We start from the raw sequence: 24224 nt of genomic DNA on the forward strand, positions 1-24224 counted from the left end.
TGGAAATTACAATAATGATTGACATGTTTTGAGTAGACTTTGATTACCCTTAATTTTAGAAAAAATTGAATGAATTTTATTAAAAAATTAATGTGTTGAATTTGATTTTTGATTAAATGAATTTAATCATACGACTATTTTGAACAAAACTCACCAATCAAATACCAGCGTCCATTCTTCTCATGCATAAGTGGTCCGCCTGAATCACCTATTAGCCGAAAAACAAGACAATTAGTTTAATTTATTTAAATGTCGTTCGATCGTAACCGACGTCATAACGTCGATAATATTTACCTTGACAGGAATCTTTTCCACCACCACGGTATCCAGCGCACAACATTTCCGGATAAATTACAACATTGATGCCATTCGACCGATGCCATCTCTCACAAATTCTATAACGAACAATTTTAAGATTTTCAAGCATGTTCTTTGACTTTTATATCGTTTGAATGTGACGATTGAATTGGAATTGCTTCAATTCATCTTCTTGTAATTAAATTCAAAAAGAAAATCGCACTAAATCGAATGGATGAACATACCGATTTTCAATAACTGGTACATCGACTGCTTGCAGTGTTTTTGGCCTGAGACGTGATCCTGGATTAAGAGCACCCCATCCTGCTGCCCATCCAAATTTACCTAAGAAGTCTTCATTTTTCTCTGGTAAACAAATTGGAGCTGCAAACGGAAACGAACAAAAGTTACAAACGAAACCGGAGATTTTGCATGGCGACCAAATTTGTCAAATTTTTATTTGGGTTAATATCGGTGGCTGATTCCATTTGAAATGAATAGAAAAATGAATTTTCAAAACATTCGAATAGTAATCATTTACTGATAAAAAAAAGAAGCACTTACCGATATGTGGCATTAAATGCACGGGTCTTTCAAGCGTCAAAACGGAAACGTCAAAGCGATCAGCCTGTGGCGTGAACTTAAAGTATGGATGCACGTCGATTTTTCGTACGCCAAATGTGTACGCTGGCAACGGTTCAACCGCCGAATTAATCACATAATCACCAAGTGTAACGTGCACTTGGCGCGGCGTTGCCCGTGCCACACAATGGCCGGCCGTAACGACATGACGTCGTGATATCAAACTACCCCCACATCTGGAAAGCAAAGATCTGATCGTTTTTGTTTCGCACACCCCACCAAACACAACCAAACCACAATATAAAATTGTTTTTTTTTTGCACAAGATTTTTCAATCCACCATACCACATTTTTCAATCGTCGCAAAAGAGAGAGAAATGGGAAGATGCGTGTTAGTTGATGACAGCGTGAAAAAATGAATGAGAAATAATAACTATTGAGTAATGAAAATGGTTGTTGTTGTTGTTGTAATTAGGCAAAAAAATACACTACGAATTTGGACCAACAATTTGTTCGTTCTTCTTTTTATCTTTTGTTTGTATACACACCAAACGGTCGAACATGAGTGCTGAGTACAAAGTAAATGTGCAACAAAATATTTTTTTGCATTTAGAAACCGAATTTGATTTTTGATAGAGTAGAAAAAAAACGGCATTTTTGCTACTTTGCTCAGTACCCATTTTCGTTTGCTTTACAGAAAACAATTCGGATTTGAATTGACTGGTTGCTGATTTTCGAGTTTGTATTGTGTGGAGAATTTTTGGCTTTGGTCTTCGATCATTTTTCAATTTTTTGTTCTTTGTTTTTTTTTTTCTCAAATCAATCGATTTGAAATCACAAATTTTCTGTTTTCTTTATAGAAGTAAATCACTTTTGTGATTTTGGACTTGTTTGTAAATTTTAGCTAATAAATCGACAGGAATAAGTTTTATACAAATCTTTGACACTCATTTTTGTTCATTTTTCGACGAGAAATTGAGTGGAAGTTTCAGTTTTCATTTCTGATTTTTGAAAAATTGACCTGGTTAAAAATCAGAAATGAAAACTGAAACTGCCACTCGATTCCTCGTCAAAAACTGAACAAAAATGAGTGTCAAAGATTTTTGTAAAACTTATTCCTGTCGATATATTAGCTGAAATTTACAAACAAGTCCAAAATCACAAAAGTGATTTACTTTTATAGTTTTCTTCAAAGAGTGAATGTATTTGTTTTTCGATTCGTAAATATTTGGAAGTGGTGTATGTGTGTATCATAGAGATAAATTTGAGATCATCGTGTGAATTGCAAAAATGGAATTGCATTGGAAATTCGTTTTTGTGAGAAATGATGCAGAGAAATTGCTGAGAAATTGATTCAAGTGTACTTAGAATGTTTCATTTGGTTCGATAGGTCGCTGACACCATCACTGTGGCTGCAAAATAAACGACACATTTCAGTTAAATAGGTTTTATGTTGCTTTTAATCCCTTTATGGCTCATTTTCATTCTCCCAAATTGCGGTCACCTGCTTACGGTAGAAGTTGTTTGTAAGGCAAATAGCTAAATTCTACTAGAGCTTGATGTATTTAAATACATGAACAATGCAACAATTAAACGAAACTACTATTTAAAAAATGAACGCATCTAATATGCGAAAATCAAACTGGAATAAATGAGAATGCATCGAAATTGTTAGATGAAGGTCTCCAATCTACTTAATGGTCACATTGAAACGGGAATGATTTATTGAAGGATACAATTTTTCTAATTAAATTTACTTTAGGCTGGGCACACGCGCTACACAATGCGTCGTAAGTTGGTTTTAGCTGAAGCTTCCGAAAAGATTGTGTGGAAGTTGCACAAAGCACACATGGCAGCACAAAATCATTTTCGGCACTTGCTGAAATCGACTTACACCAGCCTGTATATAGCTTGTGCGGCAAGTCAACTGTTTTTTCTTCATCTAAATAAGATCAAAAATTTAGAATCTAAATCTAAGTCTATAACTTTCACTAGCATCTTATGCATGATCCCAATCCGATGATATTCTACACTATGAACAATACTACAAACCATTACGACAAGAAGATCATCCAAATATTGCAAAAAAATTCGTTGCAAAGACATGCTTTTGTCATTCGAAAGAAAAAAAACATGTCAGAAACCGCTACATCAAGCTCAAATAATATGGACCAAAAAGCCATGAAACTTATTGGGTCTATTTGAAAATTGCTAATTTAAACAAAATGAAGCATTTATTTTTTTTTAATTTTTGATAATACAAAAAATGCGATGTGAACAGATGTGAACCAATGAACCCAAAAGCTAGCTAAGCGTTGTGAATGAAAAAAAAATGTCGAACATCAATAGATGATGATTTCAAAAGTAAAAAAAAAAATTGCGTTGTGAATGCAACAATTTCTCTCTCTTTCTACAATTTGGACAAAAACAAAATGAAAACTTGTTCTGTTCTCTAAAGGCGAGATAAAATCGGGATCGATTTTCCGGGTTTTATTCTAACCATGTTTGTTTTGTTTTTCTTATTTTCATGTAGTTTGTATGTGTGTTGGTATTCAAAAAAAAATTGTTTATGTTTTGGTGTGTAAATGGTGTGGTTGTGTATGTATGTTTATATGTGTATGTGTATGTATTTGTGCATGCACTAAATCTGATAATGCAAATGTTAACTGTATTGTTTTGTGTATGATTTTGGATGTTGAATGTGTTGTTTGGGCAATCATTTTCTACATGAACAAAAATGTACAAAATGTCATATCTGTAGGTGTGTAATGAAATTTTTTCCTCCAATCTATCGTCTTTTTTTGTCTCTTTCAAGCAATCTAACATTTAGATGGATGTATGATCCGAATTTTATGATACACTCGAGAGTTTCAATATCGAACAAAAAAAGAGAATGCAAAAAAATGAATGGTTTCATTTGATGTGTGACAAATACCTGGATGAACCGATGCGGATGTATGCCTGCCATGGGAATGATCCGAACCCAGCGTCATCGCCGCCAACAATTCGCCGTTGTGCTGTTTGCTTCGCCAGCGATATTCCACAGCCTAAAAACACAACATCGCAACAACAACAACAAAATCGAATACAAAAAAAAGAGAGAAGAACATTTTTGTTCAATTAGACGAATTTCCAAAATGAATGCTCTACATTGTTCGCATATTCAAAATTTAAAAAGGTTATTCAAGTGCATGCCGTGTAAGTCATAATAGTGCCGAATGAAAAAAAAATTACAAACGATAGAAAAGTTTTTATTTGCAAAATTGAAATAATTATGTTATTTTGTTGTCATTTGTTATTAAAAACTAGAATTGATTACAACAGAATAAAGTCCTAGGAATTATCAACGTTGGGATTAAAGGAATTGTGCGTTCTGCATGAGGTCAGTTGTGTATGTGTGTGTGTGTGTGTTCGTTTGTGTTTGTGTGTAAAAGTCAAATGAGTTAGAATTGGTTCTACGTGCGAAATGTTTGAAATGTCTGTCCAGTTGTCTCGTGTGTTCGTTTCTTTTGTGTGCTAACCAACTGATTCGAAACGGCGATTTGTTGCTAATTCCAACGAATCTCGATTGTCTTCGTTCAAAGTCAAGCGGCGATCGTGTACGTCACGGTTTGATTTTATTCTTAGAATATCGAATTTACTTCGAACAAAAAAAATGGCATTTTAATGTAATTCACATACATTTGTCTGCTACGCTCTTATTTTACATTTTTAACGTTTTTTTCCATTGTTTGTGTTTTGTTCATCAAGTCGAAGAACTTCAAGTCAAATTATCGATGGTATGCTAATTTTCACTTGATCTGAGCATTTCAAGCTTATGTAACATTGAAAATTCAAGATTAAGAAATCAAAATCGATGACTCGTGTTGTTTTGTTGTTAAACAAGGAAGAAATACGATGTTCATATTTAGATCATTGAACACCAACTTACTTGAACTTTCGTTGCGAAGCACTCGCATCGAAGCATGACACCCACCAAGTATTGACTTGTGAAACATAAATTATAATTCCTATGAGATAAATTAATTCTTCTTTAGTTTGACAAACGATGCATTGAAATTCACACTTTCTTCCGTAGTTTGGACAGTCTAAGGAACGTTGCTTCTGTGGTCTGGTAAGATTGCCATGGCGTTTCACCCGAAAATTATGCGTCGAAGAAAAAAAGTCTTCAATGAAAAAGAGTCCAGCGAATGGATTTTGCACTTTGCTTGAGGCGAATTAAATTCGAATAGCCTATCAATATTATAATTATTAAATGCTTCTTCAATTTTAAGTGAATCGCGAATGAAATGCGAGTTAAAATTGCTTATTTTCGGCAATGAATGCATTGTTTCCGCTAGTGTAAATGGTGCTGGCGAATGTGGTTTTTTTCTGTGATACTTGTGTGCAAGAGCATTGGGAATGGGACATCGTTACAATGGGAAAAGGGATCAGATAGATCTGAAAAGTGACATTGGCAGTTCTTCGAAAAAGTTCAAATTAGTGTATGTATGTAATTCGGTATGCTTTGCTCTCAGTGCAGCTGTTGGCCGATGTTAAAGAAAAAGAAAAGCATTTGTGTTGAGCAAAAAGGAAACCATCACCACTTTACTGTGCCACTTCAGCTGAATTTCGCCAGAATTCATGTGTAATATGTCGTTTGGCCTTTAAAAATCATCCAATGTGTCACATTGTTCTAGTTACATTTTGATGATTGCACGTGAAATGTGTGAATGTTCATCGACCAAACTGTGCTTAAATTCTGACGAAATCCGTTGAAAAATCGTTGCTGAAATTCGCCACTCTTTTTTGTTTTTGTTGAAACTGGCCATTGTGTTTTGTCTGTCGAATGTGACAAATGTGTAAAAAAAAAACAGCGAACGCCGAATAATTGATTGTTTCATCGGAACTAATGCATGACCATGCAATTGACAAATGCACTTGTTCAGCTCCGACTAATGAATTAACAACTGAATAAAATGCGATTATTGCTGCTTTTCTGTTTCATTCTGTGCGTAAAATGGTCATTAACATTGGCTTGGAACTTATTAATGTGCATGAAAACCGAATTTTCGATTAAACGTTGTTCCGTCGTTGAAATCTTAGCAATAGATCGCGTAATCGTCGAATGATCAACGCCGGTAACATGTTTATGGCCCACACATACGCGTCAAAACTGTTGTAATTGCTTGTATTGGCTTATGTCATTACATCAAATGAGAGTGAAAAAAAAAAAACAACAACAACCAAACCCATTCACACATCCGAGAGATAATAATGGTACCGACTGATATATATTTGCAGGTTGCAGATTTGCTTGTACAAGTCGCATTTTTACGATTCGCGTTACGCATACATTTTACGCTAAATGTTAATTCCGCATTACCAACAACGTCGTCATAAATTTCGCCCATTGCACGCGCACGCGCAGCGGGCACTGTTTTTTTCTCGACTTTGACTGCACATTTTCTTCTCTCTCTCACTTAAGGCTGGTGAGTGTGTGTTCGCGCAATATATATGCATGTATCAGTGTGGTGGTTGGATTTGGGGCGGTAATTAACGGTTGTACGTTGCAAATTGAAGAGATTTCAATTGCTTAGCTACTAGAGCAAAAAATTAATCTCAAATTCGTATCATAACAACACGGTGGCCAAAACAAAGAAATGAACGAATGAACGAAAAAAAAAGCGAAAGACTTTCAATTGCATTCGAAGGAAAAAAAACGTAATTCAGTTCGACGACGGTGGCTCACTTCAAAAACGTTTTGTAAAAACATTTGATTTGAGTTTTTCTCAGTTTGGTTTTTTTCCCTTGTGTGTTTGTTGTTGTTGCTTGGATTTGGATTTGCTTGTGCATGTGTGTGTGTGTGTGTGTGTGTGTGTGTGTGTGTGTGTTGAGCACTGCGTTTGGGAGAGTGCAATGCACGAAATCAAAATCAAAAGCTGTTTTAACAAATGCTTGCACAGAGTTTAAACGGATGTTTTTCCATGTGAACACACGCAACATACACGAAAGAGAGTGCGCGCGCGCGCGTGCGTGGCTGCAGCCGTTCAACAAATCGATAACAAAATAATCGCAAACCGTCGAACAATGGAAAGGTGGTACCGCGCTAATTGATATCACTATCACATCGTGCGTACGTTTCAATGAAATTTTTCTGTTGCTACACACATGCGCCAAACAAACTTAAATATCAATTTCGACCATCACCGGCGGCGGTCAAATAAAATCAGGCATTATACGGCTTGTAGAAGAAGAAAAAAACCAATAAAATTTGAACAGATTCAGACAAAATGGAATCGAATTTACAGAAAAACAAAACAACGGACGAAATCTCTTTCGGACAAATCAATCAATCGCAACAGTGCGACCCAAATCGTGTGCTCTAATTGTGAAAATTAAATTAAAATTAAAAAAAAAAAACAAATCAACTTAAATTGCAGTGTGTCTAGAATTATATTTTGCATTTTGGTTTGTTTGCCAAGGCTTAAAATTAAAATATCGCTGGTGCTGTTGTTTTTGTACATGCTCTACCTCCATCCCGACCAACAACCAGAACAGATAATCTATTTAACATTGAAGCAAGGTTTATGCAAACAGAACAACAGCACACAAACCATTTGTGAATAAACAATGGAAAATCCATCGATCATGCATTCCAATTTACCCTACAGCCAACCGAATGTTAATCGAATCTAAGTGCATCCAAATTGGTGGGCTGATTTTTTTTTCTTTTTTCCTTCTATTGTGTGGGCTTTAGTTTTTAGTGAAGCCTCTTCATGTGGCCAGTATTAATGGTCATTACTCATCGAGCAATGAACATTCCAATGGACTGCTGTCACATTTCCAATTTCTTTTTTTTTTCTGCAAAAACTCTCTGACTGAGCAGGGCAGCAGCAATTTGAACCAATTTTGTTGCCTTGAGATTCGTCTAACGTTCGATTTCATCTTTCTCTCTCTCTCTCTCTCTCTCTCTCTCTCTCTCAATCTCTTTCTTTCTCAATTCCAATCCATTTGATTTTTTGTTTCGGAAATACAAAAAAAGAAGCACAGTCACCGACACCGACAAAACAAACAATATTATAGTATTACAAATAAATCTGAAGCGCAAGAAACAGATAAAAAGCAGAAGTAGAAACGAAATTAAGGAAACAACGAATTCGGCAATAGAAAGTGTCTTTGAGTTGATATTGTAAAGCGAAGCAAAACCAGATAGAAATATGTAGAAGAAACAAACAAAAAAAATATTATCAATAAATACACGAAACAAAAAATTTAAAAAAAAAAAACGCAACCAAATTTAAAATAAAAATAAATATATATAAATAGTATATGTAATAAAAAAACAAAAGAAACCATCCGAAACAAAAAAAAATTGTAGAGAAAAAAAGCAAAAATTAGCAAAATGTATAGGAAAACGAATGTCTCTCACTCACTAGGATCATTAGTGACTGGTCCATAATCTTTATTTGGAAGATCTGTGAGATCAATGATATCGTTTGCACCGGAATTTGCCGATTTGGCAATACGATGACAGCAGCCGCGTAAAACACCGCCACAAGTACCTTGCAACAGTCCATTAGTCATCCAACACGTTAGAAAAAACTCACAAGATCCGCCTTCGTGTTGGCATTGCAAGTCACGATTTACAGCATCTCCTAATTTATTATTTGTTGGATTTTGATTTTGGGTTTTTGTTTTGTTTTGTGTGTGTTTGTTATCAATCAATTGTTCTTATTTCATCTTAAAGCAAAATTAGTTTTCAAGTGTTCGGCAAATAGCATTTGTTTAACGGATTATTCTTGTTCAATTGATTTTCTTCTGGCTCAATTGATTGGGACGGGGGGGGGGGTGGTTCAATTCTGATGGAGAAAAAAGTGGCGTTCGAATCGTGAACACACTCTCACACACAATGGATGAATTGAGTTGAGAAGATAAAAATCAATCACCACATTAATTTAGCATTTCAAAGTATTTTGTGGCCAATTATTTTCTTTCACTAATTCAATGGAATAATTCTGAGGTGTTTTTTTCTCGCTTCACTTTGCTCTTTTGTTTGCCTTGCTCTGTTCCTATATGTGTTTCTTGTGCCAAATCTTGTCGAAAGCGCAAACATATGATGCGCGTGTCCGCGCAAGTAAATTCGAGACCAATTTATAAAACATTGATAAAATCCAATTTAATGGCCTGGCTCCTAATCTCTTCGTCTTCATCGATATTTTGCTAAGAATCGCTATAAAAACCGACCATTTCGAGTTGGCTTTTTTGGAGAGAAAATATTCGAAGATGAAACTCTTCGGAATTTCTGTGTCAGATCGGCGCACATTTCGATATCGCATAAAATACAGAGAGAGTTAAACAGAAAGAAAGAAAAAAATTGCGTAAGCATCTAAATCTGGATGGATTGGATTGCTGTGTGTGTCTGTGTGTGTATCCATGACATTTGACTCTCTCGCAAAATTAGTTCATTGATTTGTTTTTCTCTTTGTCGATCTTCAAAGAAAGGCGACTCGAAAGTTCGTCTCTATTTCGTTTATCAGCTGCATGAGATCTTAACATGGAAATTAATGACTTTATTGTTTTACCATATGCGAATGAGATGAAACAAACAAAAGATGAAATGAACTAGATTTTTTTTTCCTTCTTCTGCATTTGCGTGGGCGGAAAACAGCAGACAGTTCACAAAGATTTACTTAATGTCAACTACACAGTTTACTTAGTTTCTACTTCTGATTTTCAAATTAATGTTTATAAGCATTAAGCCAATCGACTAGAATGTGCGTGGCGAGCGAATTATTTTAAAGCCGGAATTGAAAATAAAATCTACATAAACGAAATGTAAACTAGTTGATGGGTAATTATTTCGCATGCAAAATGTGTAAGAATGGAAATGAGATGAGTGTACGTATGAGTGTGTGAGTGTTTGTGTGGCACTTTTAGAATATCGGTGAAAGTTTGCAGTGTTATTTAGCGAAAAAAGCGCAGCCATTCGGAAAGATTTTGCTTTTGAGCAAGAGAGAGAGAGAGAGAGAGAGAGAGAGAGAGAGAGAGAGAGAAAGAGAGAGAGAGAGAGAGAGAGAGAAGGAGAAGAGAAAAACAAATGCGGTGTTTCGACTCTATAGAAAAAAAAAGTACGTGCAAACACGGCAGTACATAAATGGGCATCGGTCACCACCATATTTTGTTTTATTTTTCGTTGTTGCTACACTTCTATCATAATTTAAGTCCGTTAATTGCACTTGGTGAGCACGCTAATGTCCGCCTTCGCTGGCCTTTTTCTATTTTTCTATCTCTCTATCTCTTTCTTTCTCTCGCGTCTTCCTCTTCTTCGGTGGTACGAAAAAAGGCATCACTGCATATTAATGCGCCAAACAGGAAAAAGTTGGAAATTTTTTTTCTCTCATCACATCTCGCACATCGCTCGAGTATGTTGCACACATTTGTTTCCTTGAACCGTGTGGAATAAATCCGAAACAAAATATGAAGGAAAGAAGACAAAAAAATAACATCAAAAAGAAATGAGCTCAAATCAACTCACAAAATAGATGAAAAAACGCGCATAAACACAACATGAAATGATCGAGTGCGAATATATGATGCATGACTGCTTTTTACATGAACGAACAAACGAACGAAAAAAAAGAGAATCCGCACCATAAACCAAACGAAATCGGTTTTATTTCAACACATCGAAATAGTAGAAATGTTGTCGCTTTTGCTGCTGCTGCTGCGATGTTTTTATTGCCAAATGGCAATAAAAAGAAAATGCTCGGTGTAGAAGTCACCACAAAATGTGTTTTGATTTTGGATTCTATGGAAAGCATTGAAGTGTTTGGCGTTCGTTCGATGAACGCTCGTAAGCGTACGCGCGCAAAACTACACCTTTTCTTCACAATTTAATCACGATCACTTTTAATTGGCACTTTTTCCGAAATTTTCTTTTGCATTGCATTGCAAGTTGGGGTGTGCGCGCGCGCCACGCTCGTTTGTCATTCGTTAAATTTTAATTACACCAGTTTGTTTGCAACGCGATCGCACACAGTAGTGGTGTCATTCGGAAAACGTATCATGCGATTACATTTCACCGTAATTTTCATTTACCGGCGGCTGAAACATCGAATCAAATTGAAACGGGCCAGCAGAATGGACAACCTTTGCGACTGTGTTGCCATTTTGAATGTCACTGTTTTCGTTTATCGATACAAATTATGTTATGATGTACAAAAGTTTAGCTAATCATATTGATTACATTATTTGCAAATAAGATATTTCATTGAAAAGAAAAGTATTTTTCTTTCCACTGATGAATTCACATGGGAATGCAGAATGAAATGGTACAAAAAAATGAATATTGCAATCGCAGTGATGCATTACAATATCGGGTAATGTATTATCATCGGTAACACTGAATAGATGATCGCTTTTCCGTATATTATATCAAACAATTTCAATTTCCGCAATATTCGGAACAACGCACTGCGTTTGCATGGAGTAATATCGAAAATGGAAGATATTACGAAAAATGAAGAAAAAGAAGAAGACGACGAAACGCAAATGATGCAAGAAATAAGCGATAAAAATGAGTATAAATTTCACTGTGCAAGTCACTCAATGCAGACCTCATTTTATTCGTTTAGCTTGACATCCATGAAAGTTTTCAACATATTCGAAATGGTCGTTTTTATTTCTTTGTTGGAAATTAGAAACGATTGATGACATTCAACCTCTGTAAATTCGGATTCATTTTTGCAATCTTTTATTTTCGGTTTCTCTTCAAATTCAATTAACGTCAAATGCACAAATCGATTTTGACTCTCTTCCTTTCTTCAAATTTATGTGGTGAATTTCATTTCGCGGTCATCAAGCGAATTATAAATGCGATTGAGATTTAATCGTGAAAGAAAGTGGTTTTTTTTGCAACATGAAAATCGAAAGACAAAATGAAAAAGACACATCGGAAAATGCAAGTGATCGTTTTAATTTGGATTCGATTAGTTTGGTTAGTGCTCTTGATAATTTCTTGTACTGTACTTGAACTTGCTATTGCTTTGCCAATTTAATGGAAATGACATGCCGAACATATGCTCCGTATTGGGACGAAAGGGACGTGGCATCGATGCGATTATTCAAGTTAAACGCCAAAATGTCAATGACAATATTGGACCATTGCAAATGTAATGCAAATATTCAACACACACACATATTTCGTTCGCTTACAACAAATGAGTTTCACTGGCCGCTAGTTTCGAGATTGTAGTTATCAGTTCAAAGCCGCAAGAAAAACAAATCAAAGTAGTTGAAATGCAGGTATTTCGATTTAGAAGACGACGACGACGACGACGACGACGACGACCAAGAAAAAAAAACAAACCACATATATAAATTATACATTCGAAAAACCTGATGCACGTTTGCACAGGAAAAGCAGCAGCGATATGCATGCAAGACGATAGTGAATGGTTGATATTGGTTAACGTTTCAAATTTATTTGATTCATGTCGAGAAAAAAAAAAACACTACACAAACCGAAAGATGCGAGAAATTTTTTTACACGAAAAAAATATTACTAACGAAGATAAAAATAAAAAAAATAGAAGGTAAATGAAGACCAGAGCAAAGACCGCATCGACTTTCATATCTGAGATGATGACGATTTTTTTTTCGTTCAAGGCGGAAGATGATGAGAGTGAATAAAAAAAAGGAGTTTGGGCAAAAGAAATGGTCTTGCGACGATCGCAAGATACGACAATGGTGAAAAAAAAAACTACTAAACGACCGGTGAAATTATATTCCAAACGTCAATCTTCATTTCGCTTAATTGGGGAGGAACACCGAAGAAGACAGTCATTTCAATCAATTTCAACACTTCATACGCTGTAATTACTGTTTTGAGCAGCAATCTGTGTAACCATTTGGTCTTGTTTCGTGATAATTCGCTCAGTTTTATCATCTCACAAAAATTGTGCTGCCGTTTTCAATTCCATTCCAAACTTTTAATGCGAAGCAAAAAACGAAGTGTTTTTTTCTCTCTCGCCACCAAATCAATAGGAACACATTGAAAGTGTAAATCCGGCAGCTATTACCAAACAATACCGAAAAAGAAAATTCGTACACAGACATTTTCGGATTTCAAGGCATTTTTCCGAATTCCGTCCAAATCGATGTGTGTTTGAATTCACAATTTATTCGTCGAAAGCTTCCGACTTTTAGCGGCATTCCATTGCTTCTACTTTTTGTATTTCATTCCATTCATATGATGAGCAGTTTTTTTCGGCGCTTCTTTGATTTAGTTTGTTATTTTTTCGTTTTGCAAAGGGAATGTGTTGCTATTTTCCGCATTGAATGCACGCCGCTGTATTATGTTATGAATTTCGCCCTATGCTGGCTGGATCCATATAAATGTGTTAAATCGATGAGCAGCAAATTATATCATATAAGCGGAGAAAGAGATGCGTTTCCAGGAGAAAGTGCTTTTTGTATGAGTTTTTCTTTCTTTCTTTTTTCATTTCATTTTGTTATTGCTGATGTTTTGCTTTATGTGCTTTTTATTTATATGTTTATTTTTTTGTTTCTTCATTTCAGCCATGCGTTTTGTTGATTTTTTTACGTCATAATTTTGCCAATTTATGCAGTGTGTACAGTAGATGTGCGGCGAGGCTCGCGCACTTTATATGGGCACTGGATGTACATTTCCATCAACAATAACAGAATAAAAACAAAATTTTATGCTAATTTATTTATGTACCATATAATACAGTTTACAGAAGAAAAAAAAATAACAAAAAATCATATACACAGGCTATGTACAGAGAAATTTTTTTTTACAGAAACACAAACATACACACACACACCACATAAAAGCCATACGAATCGCCACTGTCGAGTGACTGCCATAATACAATACAAATTATGCGTTATAAAAGATCGGTCTCGTCTTTCAGTTTTCAAGTGAAGTTTCTTTTCATCTTCATCTTCATCTCCAGCTTAAAACGCACTTTTTCCCCGAATGTGTTGTGACAAAAGCTTGCATTGGTTTCTTTTTCTTTTGATGTCATGCACACAATGCATCCAAGTTTAGATTCTTTGAAATGTTTGCATCATGGAAATATTCCAATTGTGATGGAAATCAGTCGAGAAAAAACAACAACCACATCAGACAAACGGATGAGTCATCATATGCCAGAATTGTATGTATGCATAGATAGACAAAATTGAAGCAGAAAAAAACAACACTTCGGAGAAATGGCATAGATATCAGAAGAAAAAATTAATTTAATTATTTAAATTCAGAGACCATTAAATGCAAAAATATGGCCGTTAAATGTCTCTCTTTTTGCGAGATGAATAGAAACACAACGATTTTCTTCTGTTTAAGCTCATGATCTGTCTTGTTATTTTCTCGCTACTTCTTTGCTTTATTTCGGAAGAGGAAAAACACCAAAATCGCTTCGTTAATAAAGCGTGCACAATTTAACGTATTTTACAAAATCACCGACACGATCTTTTCACTTTTTTTTCTCCGTTCGTTCGTCTCTCGCTCAACTCTACACAAAACCTACATATGTATATATATATATAACAGAGATTTTACACATCCATATACAGTCGCCAACGCCATGTGATGATTTGACGGAGAAATTTTGTGTCGTTGTGGTTTTTTTTTCTTCGTTTGCACACCATAGGCCAAATGCATGCTAATCTTTTTGATAATTTTTTTTCTTCATCTTTTCCATTGAATGATGTATGATATTTATATGTTTTTATAGGCGCTTTATAAATAAATCATACGTCTTAACGTTTACTTTTATGATTTGCATTCTGAGATTTTATACACACCGATCGATCGACAAATGGCACGAACAAGGAGACAACAAACAAACAATGTTAAAAGCAACAAAAAAAAACACACAATTATTACATTGCATCTACAAAATAAAATTTACAACGTATAGAAAAATACAGAAAAAAAAACACACACACAATTATCCAGAACGAATGAAAATCTATGTGCATTTTATGCGATTCAAACATTTGTTCCGTGAGTCCTTTTTTTGATACAACAACAAAGTAAAACAAGGGAAACGTAAAATAGAATATAAAAGCAGTAGAGAAAAATGGAAAGTATTCTACATTCTAATTACATAATCTACACAAAATACAACATGTATAAATGTTCGGAGTGGATGTGACTGGGGTAGCTCATATGATCACAAGGGAAAATATACTAGACTAAATCCGAACATGAACAAAATTCAACTGACCAAATGCATGACTTGCAAACAAATGAGTGCGTTTGAGTGAAAAATATATATCGTCCAAGTGAATTTTCTTCGTTTGACTAGTTTTCGTTTCATCACTTTGTTCAAAACGCACGAAAAAAAATACCTAATGTTATGTCCCTCTTCTATACAAACAAGACTGTGTCGTTGGGTGTGTATTGGAATTTGATGTTTTAAATTCAGTTCGTTTTTTTTTTCTGCGTTGAAAATGTTTGTTCTATTTTTTTGTTGGTATGTGTTGGTATAGATTTAGTCAGGTTAAATGTCAAAAGCTGGGTTATATATTTTTTGACTCTGCCACTATGTGTGTGTGTGTGTCCAAAAATAAACAAAAATTATCACAATAATTCAAATTGTCTACAAATTCCATACTGGACTCGTTGCTAATTGATTATTATGGTCAAAATCCCTTAAAAATGGCTTCAAAACTAAATTGCATTTTATGCACGCTTCCGCGGATGAGAACATTGATTAGTTTTGCGAATAGCAACTAACTAAGCACTTACCGCGATCATTTGTAGCGGCCGATGTTGCTGCCGCTCCTGCTGCTGATGATGATGATGATGACGGCGGCTCATCGGTTATATCCTGTAAATTGTATTCATTTCGAACGTCCTGGATTGCTGCCAGTTCATTTAATCCGAAATTTTGATCTCTGAATAAGAAAGAAAAACCACAACAAAACAATAAAAATAAAATCGAATTGAATCACACATCATCAAAAATAAAATTCAAATACACACAATGGTGAGTTTGAGAGGCCACTTTGCATATAATTTCGCATAATGGCTGGTTCTCTCTCTCTCTCTCTCTCGGGCTTTATTTGCTATGCATCGGACCATTTGTATAATAATTAAAAGTTTGTGGTTGCTGTTGTTGTTGCTGCTGCTGCTGCTTTTTCGGTAAAATGGAAAGTTTACCTAAATGGCAAACAATGGACGAAAGATGGATGGCCAAAAAATGAATATGGCAAAGGAAATATGCAACATTTATTTAAAATAACACTTTTGAATTTCGACAGAAAACAAAAGGAAAAAAAACTGCATAATTACAAGCAGTTTGTCTTAATTGTGACTCTCTCACAATGCAAATCTTTTTGTGTGTTTGCAAATTTTGGCTTCGTTCGGCACGCACTGAAGCTGCACTCTACTGCCCATTATTTTATCGATTGGCCAAATTGAGAAATCCAGCTATTCATAGTAGCACAATTGAAATATAAAAATGGAATGGATTCAATGGGGAAAAGAAAAAAAAACGAAAAAAATGTAGGTCGAATGTAGGCAGTAGCCAAATGTGGAGATGCCATGCGGATGCATTAATTTTAAATTGGCAAAATGGACAAGGTGATGATTGTTGGTTCTGATAGAGGTCAATAGCCATATCATCAACCATTCATCGACCAAGTTAATTCATTCTAGACTCTAGTTTCTGTGTACTCTTCACTGCTTCACGATTATTGCAAATTATTATTTATCCACTCTATTAAATTTGATATACAGATCGGCGGAATCTTACCTGAAAACGACATTGTCGTTATTGCTATAATTTTCGCCATTGTATAGGCCAGCGGGTAGATTGTCATTGCTGGGGAAAATGACGCGTGGTGTTCGTGATGATTTGTATGGTACGATAAGACGTGAACGCAACGGTTGACCGGAATATTCGCCATTATACGAAGACGATTCATAGTATGGCGATCGATTTGGATAGGTGCGAGGCCGGCGATAATCATCCGAATAGTAGATATTTTCATAGGTTCGCAGACCATCGTAGTAATCGTTGAACTGACGCTGTTGCATCGATGTGATCGGTCCATTAGCATCACCAAATTTGGTGACATCATCACGGAACTGTTTGGCATTGTGATTTGTGCTGGGACCGGGAAATTGAACGACCGACGAACGATGTGGATAGTTTTCATAGTGAACACCGCGTACCGTACGAATTTCAGTTGGTTCCGGCGCTGACAGCTCTTCACTGTATGGAACTTGGAAATTTGGATGGTTTGGATCGTCTTCCTGATACGATTGCGGCACATATGGTGGATCAAATTTGGGTGTTTGTTGTGTAAACGTTAAACCGGAGCGACGACCTTGTAGATCGGAAATTTGTGTCATTGTTTTAACGGGAGCTTCGAATGTTGGCACCGGAAATGCAACCTTATTCGAAACATGTGATTGATACGTGGATTGCAGGGCCAAGGCTTGTGGAAGCGTTTCGGAACCCTGGGCCAATTGCTCGTCTAGTTTTTCCGATTGTTTTTCATCGTGATCATCTGCATAGAAATTTAGATCCGTTCTCGATCGAATCTCTTGATCGGGCAACGTTGTGGCTTCCACATCGAATGTGGGCGCTTTGCTATTGAACAACGGAATGTATTTGTATTTGCGACGTTTTATCACTTGTAACGTGGTTGGATTGGACGTTGTCACAACGCCATCCTCGTTCAATGGATTTGTTAGCGTTGCGTTTGCATATGTAAGCGGTGTTACTGGCACATCGACATCCGATCGCCGTCTCGCTGTATTCACAACGGTGGCAGGTGCTCCGGCCCCTGTTGCTGCTGGTGGCGCCGAAAACCGAAATGCACCGAACGTTGTATGCCGATCGAGTATATTATTTCGGTAGCCAGTTGTTTGGCGGCGCTGGACGTATCGCACATCGTCAATATTCGAAAACCGCTTATATGGTGTATACAAATTTCTAGCTAAGCGTCGTTCACTAAAACTATTCCTATTACTACTATAACTATTCCATGTTGGTGCAACGGTTTCTATCGTTAAACCTAAGTGTGTAGATGTTGGCGAGGCTGGTGCATTTGTTCGGGATTTTATTGATGATAACAATGATGGTGATAGTGAGGCAAACGCCGATGTGCGCCGATTTTGTTGTTGACTGGTTGGCTCATTTAATCGTGGAGCTGATCGATTTGGTGAATCAATGGCATGCGCTAATAGAATACCAGCTACGATTGTTAAAAGTCTCCATTTATTGGGACCTAACATGATTTATTGCTAGAAAATTAACACAAATAATTAAACGGACGACGACGAGAAATGAGCACTGAAACACTGTTTTGTGGGATTTTGTTACACAAAATTTCGATTGCACTTTGTGGTGTGTTCGATGTGATGGTTGACCAACGCACGCATTTATTTCTGTTTTAAATCACACCGCATTCGATCGATTGCCATGCATTATTTCTGTTTTATTTTCTGTGGATTGTGTTTATTTCGTCGCTTGATTTTTGTCACAGTTACACGGAAAATTTGACTCTCGAACATTTATCGTTGCACAAAAACGTTGATGCTGCTACAGCAAAATTGTACACACCGCTTTCGATGAGACGAAAATTGTAAATGAATTCCGACCAAAAACGAAAGCCCACTATTGAAGATCACAATATGGTTTGGCCAAGTCACCAAAGATGTCGAATTGAATGAATGTAGTTGCTGAACTTTGGCAGCCAATAAGGTTATTTACAAATCCATCGAAATGACGGAAGATTTAGTTCATTTCTACTTATTATCACGATCGCTCAAAAAAAAAAAAAAAACGTAAATAGTGCGACGACAGCCAACAATCACCTTCGAAAATAGTTAGTGTCTCACAATTTGCGCGGAAAAAACAAACTCAATTCAAACGGTAGTCTGTTGCGCTGAATCGCATTTATTCAACAATTTTGGCTGTTGTTGTTGCTGCTTTGCGCGCATTCGCCGTTTGCAAATGCACCAGATGAAATTACACCGATTTATGGGTTATACAAAACCATAAAGCAAGTTCAACGAGATGACAGCGAACCAGTACCACTGTCAAACATAAACCAACGAACTAAGAAAGACTTAAGAGTCGAAATTTCACTTTTAATCTTGTTTAACGTTTGCATTCGAAATCATAGAGTTTCACTTTTTTTCTGGTGTTTACACTTGAAATATAATTTTTCTTTCTTCTTCTTTCATTCAGTTTTCAGTTCATGTGTTCGATATAGACATTTATACCAAGACGACGATGGAACACGTACGGAACAGAGAGTACGCTGAACACTGAATCACCGAACGAACGAACAAGCATGCGCGCGCGAATCACAAGAGTCACATGCAGACGAAATGAATGAAACGGACTGTTTAAGCAAACTGAGTGTGTGGATCGGTGATCTTTTTGCTGTAAGCGCGCCGTCGATTCCTCCGTCGATCGCGTTTTGTCGATGGCTGGGTTTAAGGTTTTCTCGTTTTGGTTGTTTTTGTTGTGTGGCTGTGTTTTTTTTTTCTTTTGATTTTTTATTTTCGTTGGTTCCACTCAGCGATTTGTGTACAACAGCCACCAACTGCGCCACGGTCTATGTGTGCAAGTCAACAATCAAAACGCGACAAAAACGGTTCGGTGTTATTTTTTTCTCTTCTGCTTCTTCTCTCTCTCCCTCCTTGCCTCTCTTTCACTTGCACTTGGTGCTCCTTCTCTGTCGTTAGCTCGCTTCGTCGGCTAAGATTATGTTTTTGGTGTTGTTTTTATGTTGCTCGTGGTCGTAGCTCTCTGAAACAGAAATGAAGAAAAAAAAATTAAATTACATTATTAGTGCAGATCAACAGCAGCAGCAACAACAATTACAATATAACAGCGGCTACAGTGGACGCTTTAATCTTTAGAGTTTTTATCATTTTTGGGACCCGAAGAAATGGCGTGTGATGACAAAATCGATCGATTTTCTGTTTCACATTGAAACAGCGAAAACAGTCTTCGAAGCTACGAATTTTTCCATCACACTAAAGATGTTTTTTTTTATTATTTCTATTAGTTCGTACATATGTACACATCGATGGCAAACACACAAAGCCTATACAATCGACGACGATCGCGATATTCATAGATAAATTTCACTTTCTTTCAAAACGACTTCCATCGCAGCGCTTAAATGTGCATAAAGCAATGAAGTCAAAGAAGAAGAAGAAGAAAAAAACATGCAGACAACAAGCAGCAACGAGACAAAGTAACCAAACTACAAATAGTTTACATACACACATTTCTTTGGCGATATTAAATAAGCAATCGCTCTTGACTTGTTGCGCCATGTGTCTTATATGTAGCAAAAATTGACAAGTAAATGAAGAAATGCGCATAAATCGTGTGTGTGTGTGTGTTGTTGGTTTTTGCTGCAACTGGAATGCCATCGAATCAATTTCAGCGGAACGACTATGGCCAATGTCAATATGTTCGTGTTGCAGCGCTTGCTCAATTTTAAGCCGCAAGTTTGAAGTCTCGTTTGGATTTTCGATCAAAAGTAACGGCAATGGAATGAATCCTTTTTGATTTCGATATTTCGATTTTTGTGCATTTTATTCATTTTTTTCACATACTCTCTTGGCATTCGATTTTCTTGAATGTCGTTACAATCTCATCGAACCGCTTGGATACAAAACAATGGTTATATTCGATAGCAGTTGCGCTATGGCAACTGGTTTTTCCCGTTTGTAGACGCTCGCATTTTCCAATAAAACTAATGGAAAACCCGCCTTATTGATCCTTGCAATGGCTTGGCCAAGGCATTTCGAGTTCAAATCATATTTCCACACTCACACTCATTTTGAACGACAACGACGACGACGACAACGACGACGACAACATCAACAGCGAATGTGCCGATAATGATAATTGAAGTTAATAAATGATCGATAGACAGGCCATTGAATACAACGATTTTTCAGCGGTCGCACGGGCGCGAACGTGAATCCACTCACACTCACTCATTCGCTCACAAAATCGGTTTGGCTAAGAAGAAGCTAAATTGCCGACAATCATAGCAACATTGGTAATGACACGACAACGGCTATAGACCGAGTATGTGTGTTTAATTTTCACTTTCAAAATACGTACGAATAAAGGCTTCCATATCGGAAGACTCGTTCATTCGCTATTTTCGAGATTGTGTGCATCAGAAGGTGTGCGGTTTTCGTCAGCAATCTAGTTTGATTGGTTGCTTTACAAAGATAACAAAATGAAGTCTGAGCCGACGCGAGATAATGAACGATTCGTGTCCGGCTTCTCTTGCATGCTTCAACATTTTTCCAAGAACATTCTTTCCATTTTCATGCCAAACAAAAGCTCGCACTCAAAATCGGTTGTGATTTACGTTTGTTTTGTGTGTGAGTGTGTGTCTGTTGCAAAAACTCATGCTAATGACATTAAGCGAAAAGAAAAGATGTGAAATGAAATTTCTTTCTCACCGTCTCTAAATATCGTTTTGATTGTTCATATATCTGAATTCAATAGGTTTCTTTGATGGAATCAAGTGTGTCTGTCCATTGTATGGTGAGTTTAATTAGTGAAAATAGGCATTTTTGTATGGTTTCCAAAATGAATGAGCGCACATTGAATTGGGCCTTAGAAATTGAGTTAGTTAGTTAGTCATGAATTGGTCAACAGTGAACGAATGAAAAAAAAAAAACAACAACAGCAGCAACAACCGACTCAAATTAACGATGGGAATGACACACGGAGATGATCACGCGCGATTGTTTGCATAATTATTTGCACATTACACACACTAAAATTTATCGTTGCACATTGAACGTTGTCACTCCATGTGGCAGCGCGGGGCAACACGAAGCGCAAAAACCGACGAAAAAAAAATGAAACGAAGAAGAAAAAAGTTGAATCATAGAAGGCTGACTGTTTGTGGCGACCGACCGGAAAATGGAGAAACTTCGAGCATACACAATGAACATAACATTTGATCACAAAGACACCTGATGCACGCACACAAACACACACACACACACACACACACACACGCTTAGCCGCTCAAAACGAACCTCTTGCCGATTATGCGAAAGGCGCTGGTTATTGCGCACATTTATTGCAATTGTTTCTATAATTTGACGTTCATTTGCTTTCTTTGCCTTGGCCTCCACCATCGTCGTCGTTGTCGTCGCCACCATTTAATTTCGCTTTCATGAAAGAAAGCGCACATAAATTTATTAAAATGAATTATAAACGAGCGAACGCATTTTATTTCATTCGGACGGTGTTTACGTAATTTCCATTGAGCAAAATCCCGTTAGCATTACATTTCGGCATTGGCTGTGTGTTGACTTTGACGTTTTAAATGCGGACGATCAAGTGAATGAGTGCTCAAAATCAATGGATATAAAGAAGAAAGTAATATACGCGTGTGATTGAATGTACATACACATCTTCCGGGGATGGCTTTTGCAACGGAACATGCCGCGAACGGAACTCTGAGCCTATACATAAAGCCCACTTTTATACCGTTCGACATTTGCCGTTGTCGCTGCTGTTGTTATTTTTTTCCTTTCTTCATTCGCAGCTAACATGTTAAAATGTGTAAATCAATTATCACACTTTCAATGATTCGAATGCATGACTTGTCAGATGTAGGTATGAACCAATCATTATATAATGACAAAAGTGACATTTTTCAATTTCGAAATTGCTTCACAAAACCGTGCACATATTCAGTGGGTATGTATTCCGTTCCTGTTATCAATGCATCTCATTAAATGAAATCTCGTATGGTAATTTCTATACAAATAGATGCAACCAAAGTAGCTACTTGATTATAGCTTGTGTCGCATGCAACTACGTTTGCAGCACATTCATTTTGCACACACGATTCGTTTTGAAATCTGAACATCGTGAGTTGTCAACGAAAATTGTCTTTGCGTTCATGTGTCTAATTCGTTAAAAAAAATGAATTTTTCGTTTAATTCAATTTTCATTGTGTCGTTAATTGCTATGGATTAAACTTTGACGTTTTTCTGTTTCTCTTTGTTTTTGCGTCAATTGCCTCTTTGCGGCCTAACCTGACGTTTCGCAAACTTTTTCTTTCCACTACTTTGAAGCAAGCCGCAACGAATTATCTGCTCGACATCCAAACGCTTTTTGTCTCTCTAATTTTTAATGAAACAAACAACGAATCATGTGAATGAATTAAGACGAATCTCAGCCGGATCAAACTGAAATTTATCGCCGTTGGACATGCACACGTCGCATGTGTGTGGGTTTTTAATTTGCTCGGTGCTGCCTAGTTCACAGGAGCCAAACGAACGATGGATCCTGGTGATGTGGATTTTTTTATCGACAAAACAAACAATTATACCAATGAATATACGTCGATTAACATTCATTTGGATTCGCAGAAATTTTAATGAGCTTAAATTAGCGGTGAAGCAGACAAAGAGAAAGATGGGGAAGAGAGCAAGAGACATTGGTTCAAAGTACTTTGATCTTGAACCATTTGAAATAGGTGCGTTCCTTTTTAATTTCGCGGTTTGCATAACAAAACGACACACGATCTTTAAATGATAGTCTACGTGTGTATGCGCCTTGAAAGAGAAGAAAAGAAACAACGCTTCTTTTCATCTGTAGAGCAAAGCTGAGAGTCACTGCATGCTGATAATTTATTCATTGGCAATGGATATTGTTGTTTAGAGTCGAAGTCGGATGTTCTCACTGACAAACAATGCACAATATATTCATAAATCAAATGGGTAAAAGCGATACACACATTCGACCGCGCCGCGCCGGTTCAGACAATTGTTGATTGTGCTGTAATTAAATGGTTTTTATTTTTCTTTCTTCTTCGATCTGAACGTATGTGTGTGTGTGTGTGTGTGTGTGTGTGCAGTGCACTCATTTACCGATTGTTGGAGCAATGAAAAATGGCTTTGAAAACCGAGTATTTGCGAGAGTGTGTGTGTGCGTGCGTGTGTTGGGGCAGAAAATTCAACGCAGCAGCAGACGCCACAAATCTCAAGCAACAAAAGAAAGAAACAAACAAATCAAAATCAAACGAAAACACGATACGTATACACAGAGAAATGGAGAGAAAAAAAGGGGTTAATGAAAGGAAAACATTGCACAGGAAAAACGAAACGCTACACGTTCGTAGCAATGAGCATTTCGAAGTACACAAATTAAGAAATAATGAAAAATGATTGAATTGTTTTTATTTTTCAAGCTACCATTTCGGTTTTTTTGTTGTTGTTGTTTTGTTTTATCATTAGTCGTATTATTATTATTCGGTGTGCATTTAGTCGTTCGCATGGTTTGAACCTAGCCAAACACTTTTCC

The 24224-nt window shown here is 36.6% G+C and overlaps 1 protein-coding gene across 5 annotated transcripts in view; it reads right to left on the minus strand.

Annotated features, from left to right (window-relative positions):
• The window catches only part of LOC129577248 (uncharacterized), a 40667-nt gene that overhangs the window by 2617 nt on the left and 13826 nt on the right, over positions 1 to 24224 (minus strand). For 2 of the 5 annotated variants that reach the window (XM_055463964.1, XM_055463965.1), the window contains exons 2-8: positions 16653 to 19667; positions 15644 to 15792; positions 3815 to 3926; positions 862 to 1115; positions 543 to 681; positions 295 to 395; positions 155 to 208 (exon numbers count right to left, since the gene is read on the minus strand). In XM_055463964.1, coding sequence (XP_055319939.1) covers positions 155 to 208; positions 295 to 395; positions 543 to 681; positions 862 to 1115; positions 3815 to 3926; positions 15644 to 15792; positions 16653 to 18142 — 2299 coding nt within the window. In that variant the 5' untranslated portion in view covers positions 18143 to 19667. Of the gene's footprint in view, positions 1 to 154; positions 209 to 294; positions 396 to 542; positions 682 to 861; positions 1131 to 3814; positions 3927 to 8294; positions 8517 to 15643; positions 15793 to 16652; positions 19668 to 24224 lie in introns of those variants that run through there. The other 3 variants (XM_055463961.1, XM_055463960.1, XM_055463962.1) reach the window with 3 other exon arrangements.

This window comes from Sitodiplosis mosellana, unplaced genomic scaffold (genome assembly GCF_009176505.1).
Source record: "Sitodiplosis mosellana isolate CC-2019 unplaced genomic scaffold, AAFC_SMos_1.0 Smas_scaffold_6197, whole genome shotgun sequence".
Taxonomy (NCBI): domain Eukaryota; kingdom Metazoa; phylum Arthropoda; class Insecta; order Diptera; family Cecidomyiidae; genus Sitodiplosis; species Sitodiplosis mosellana.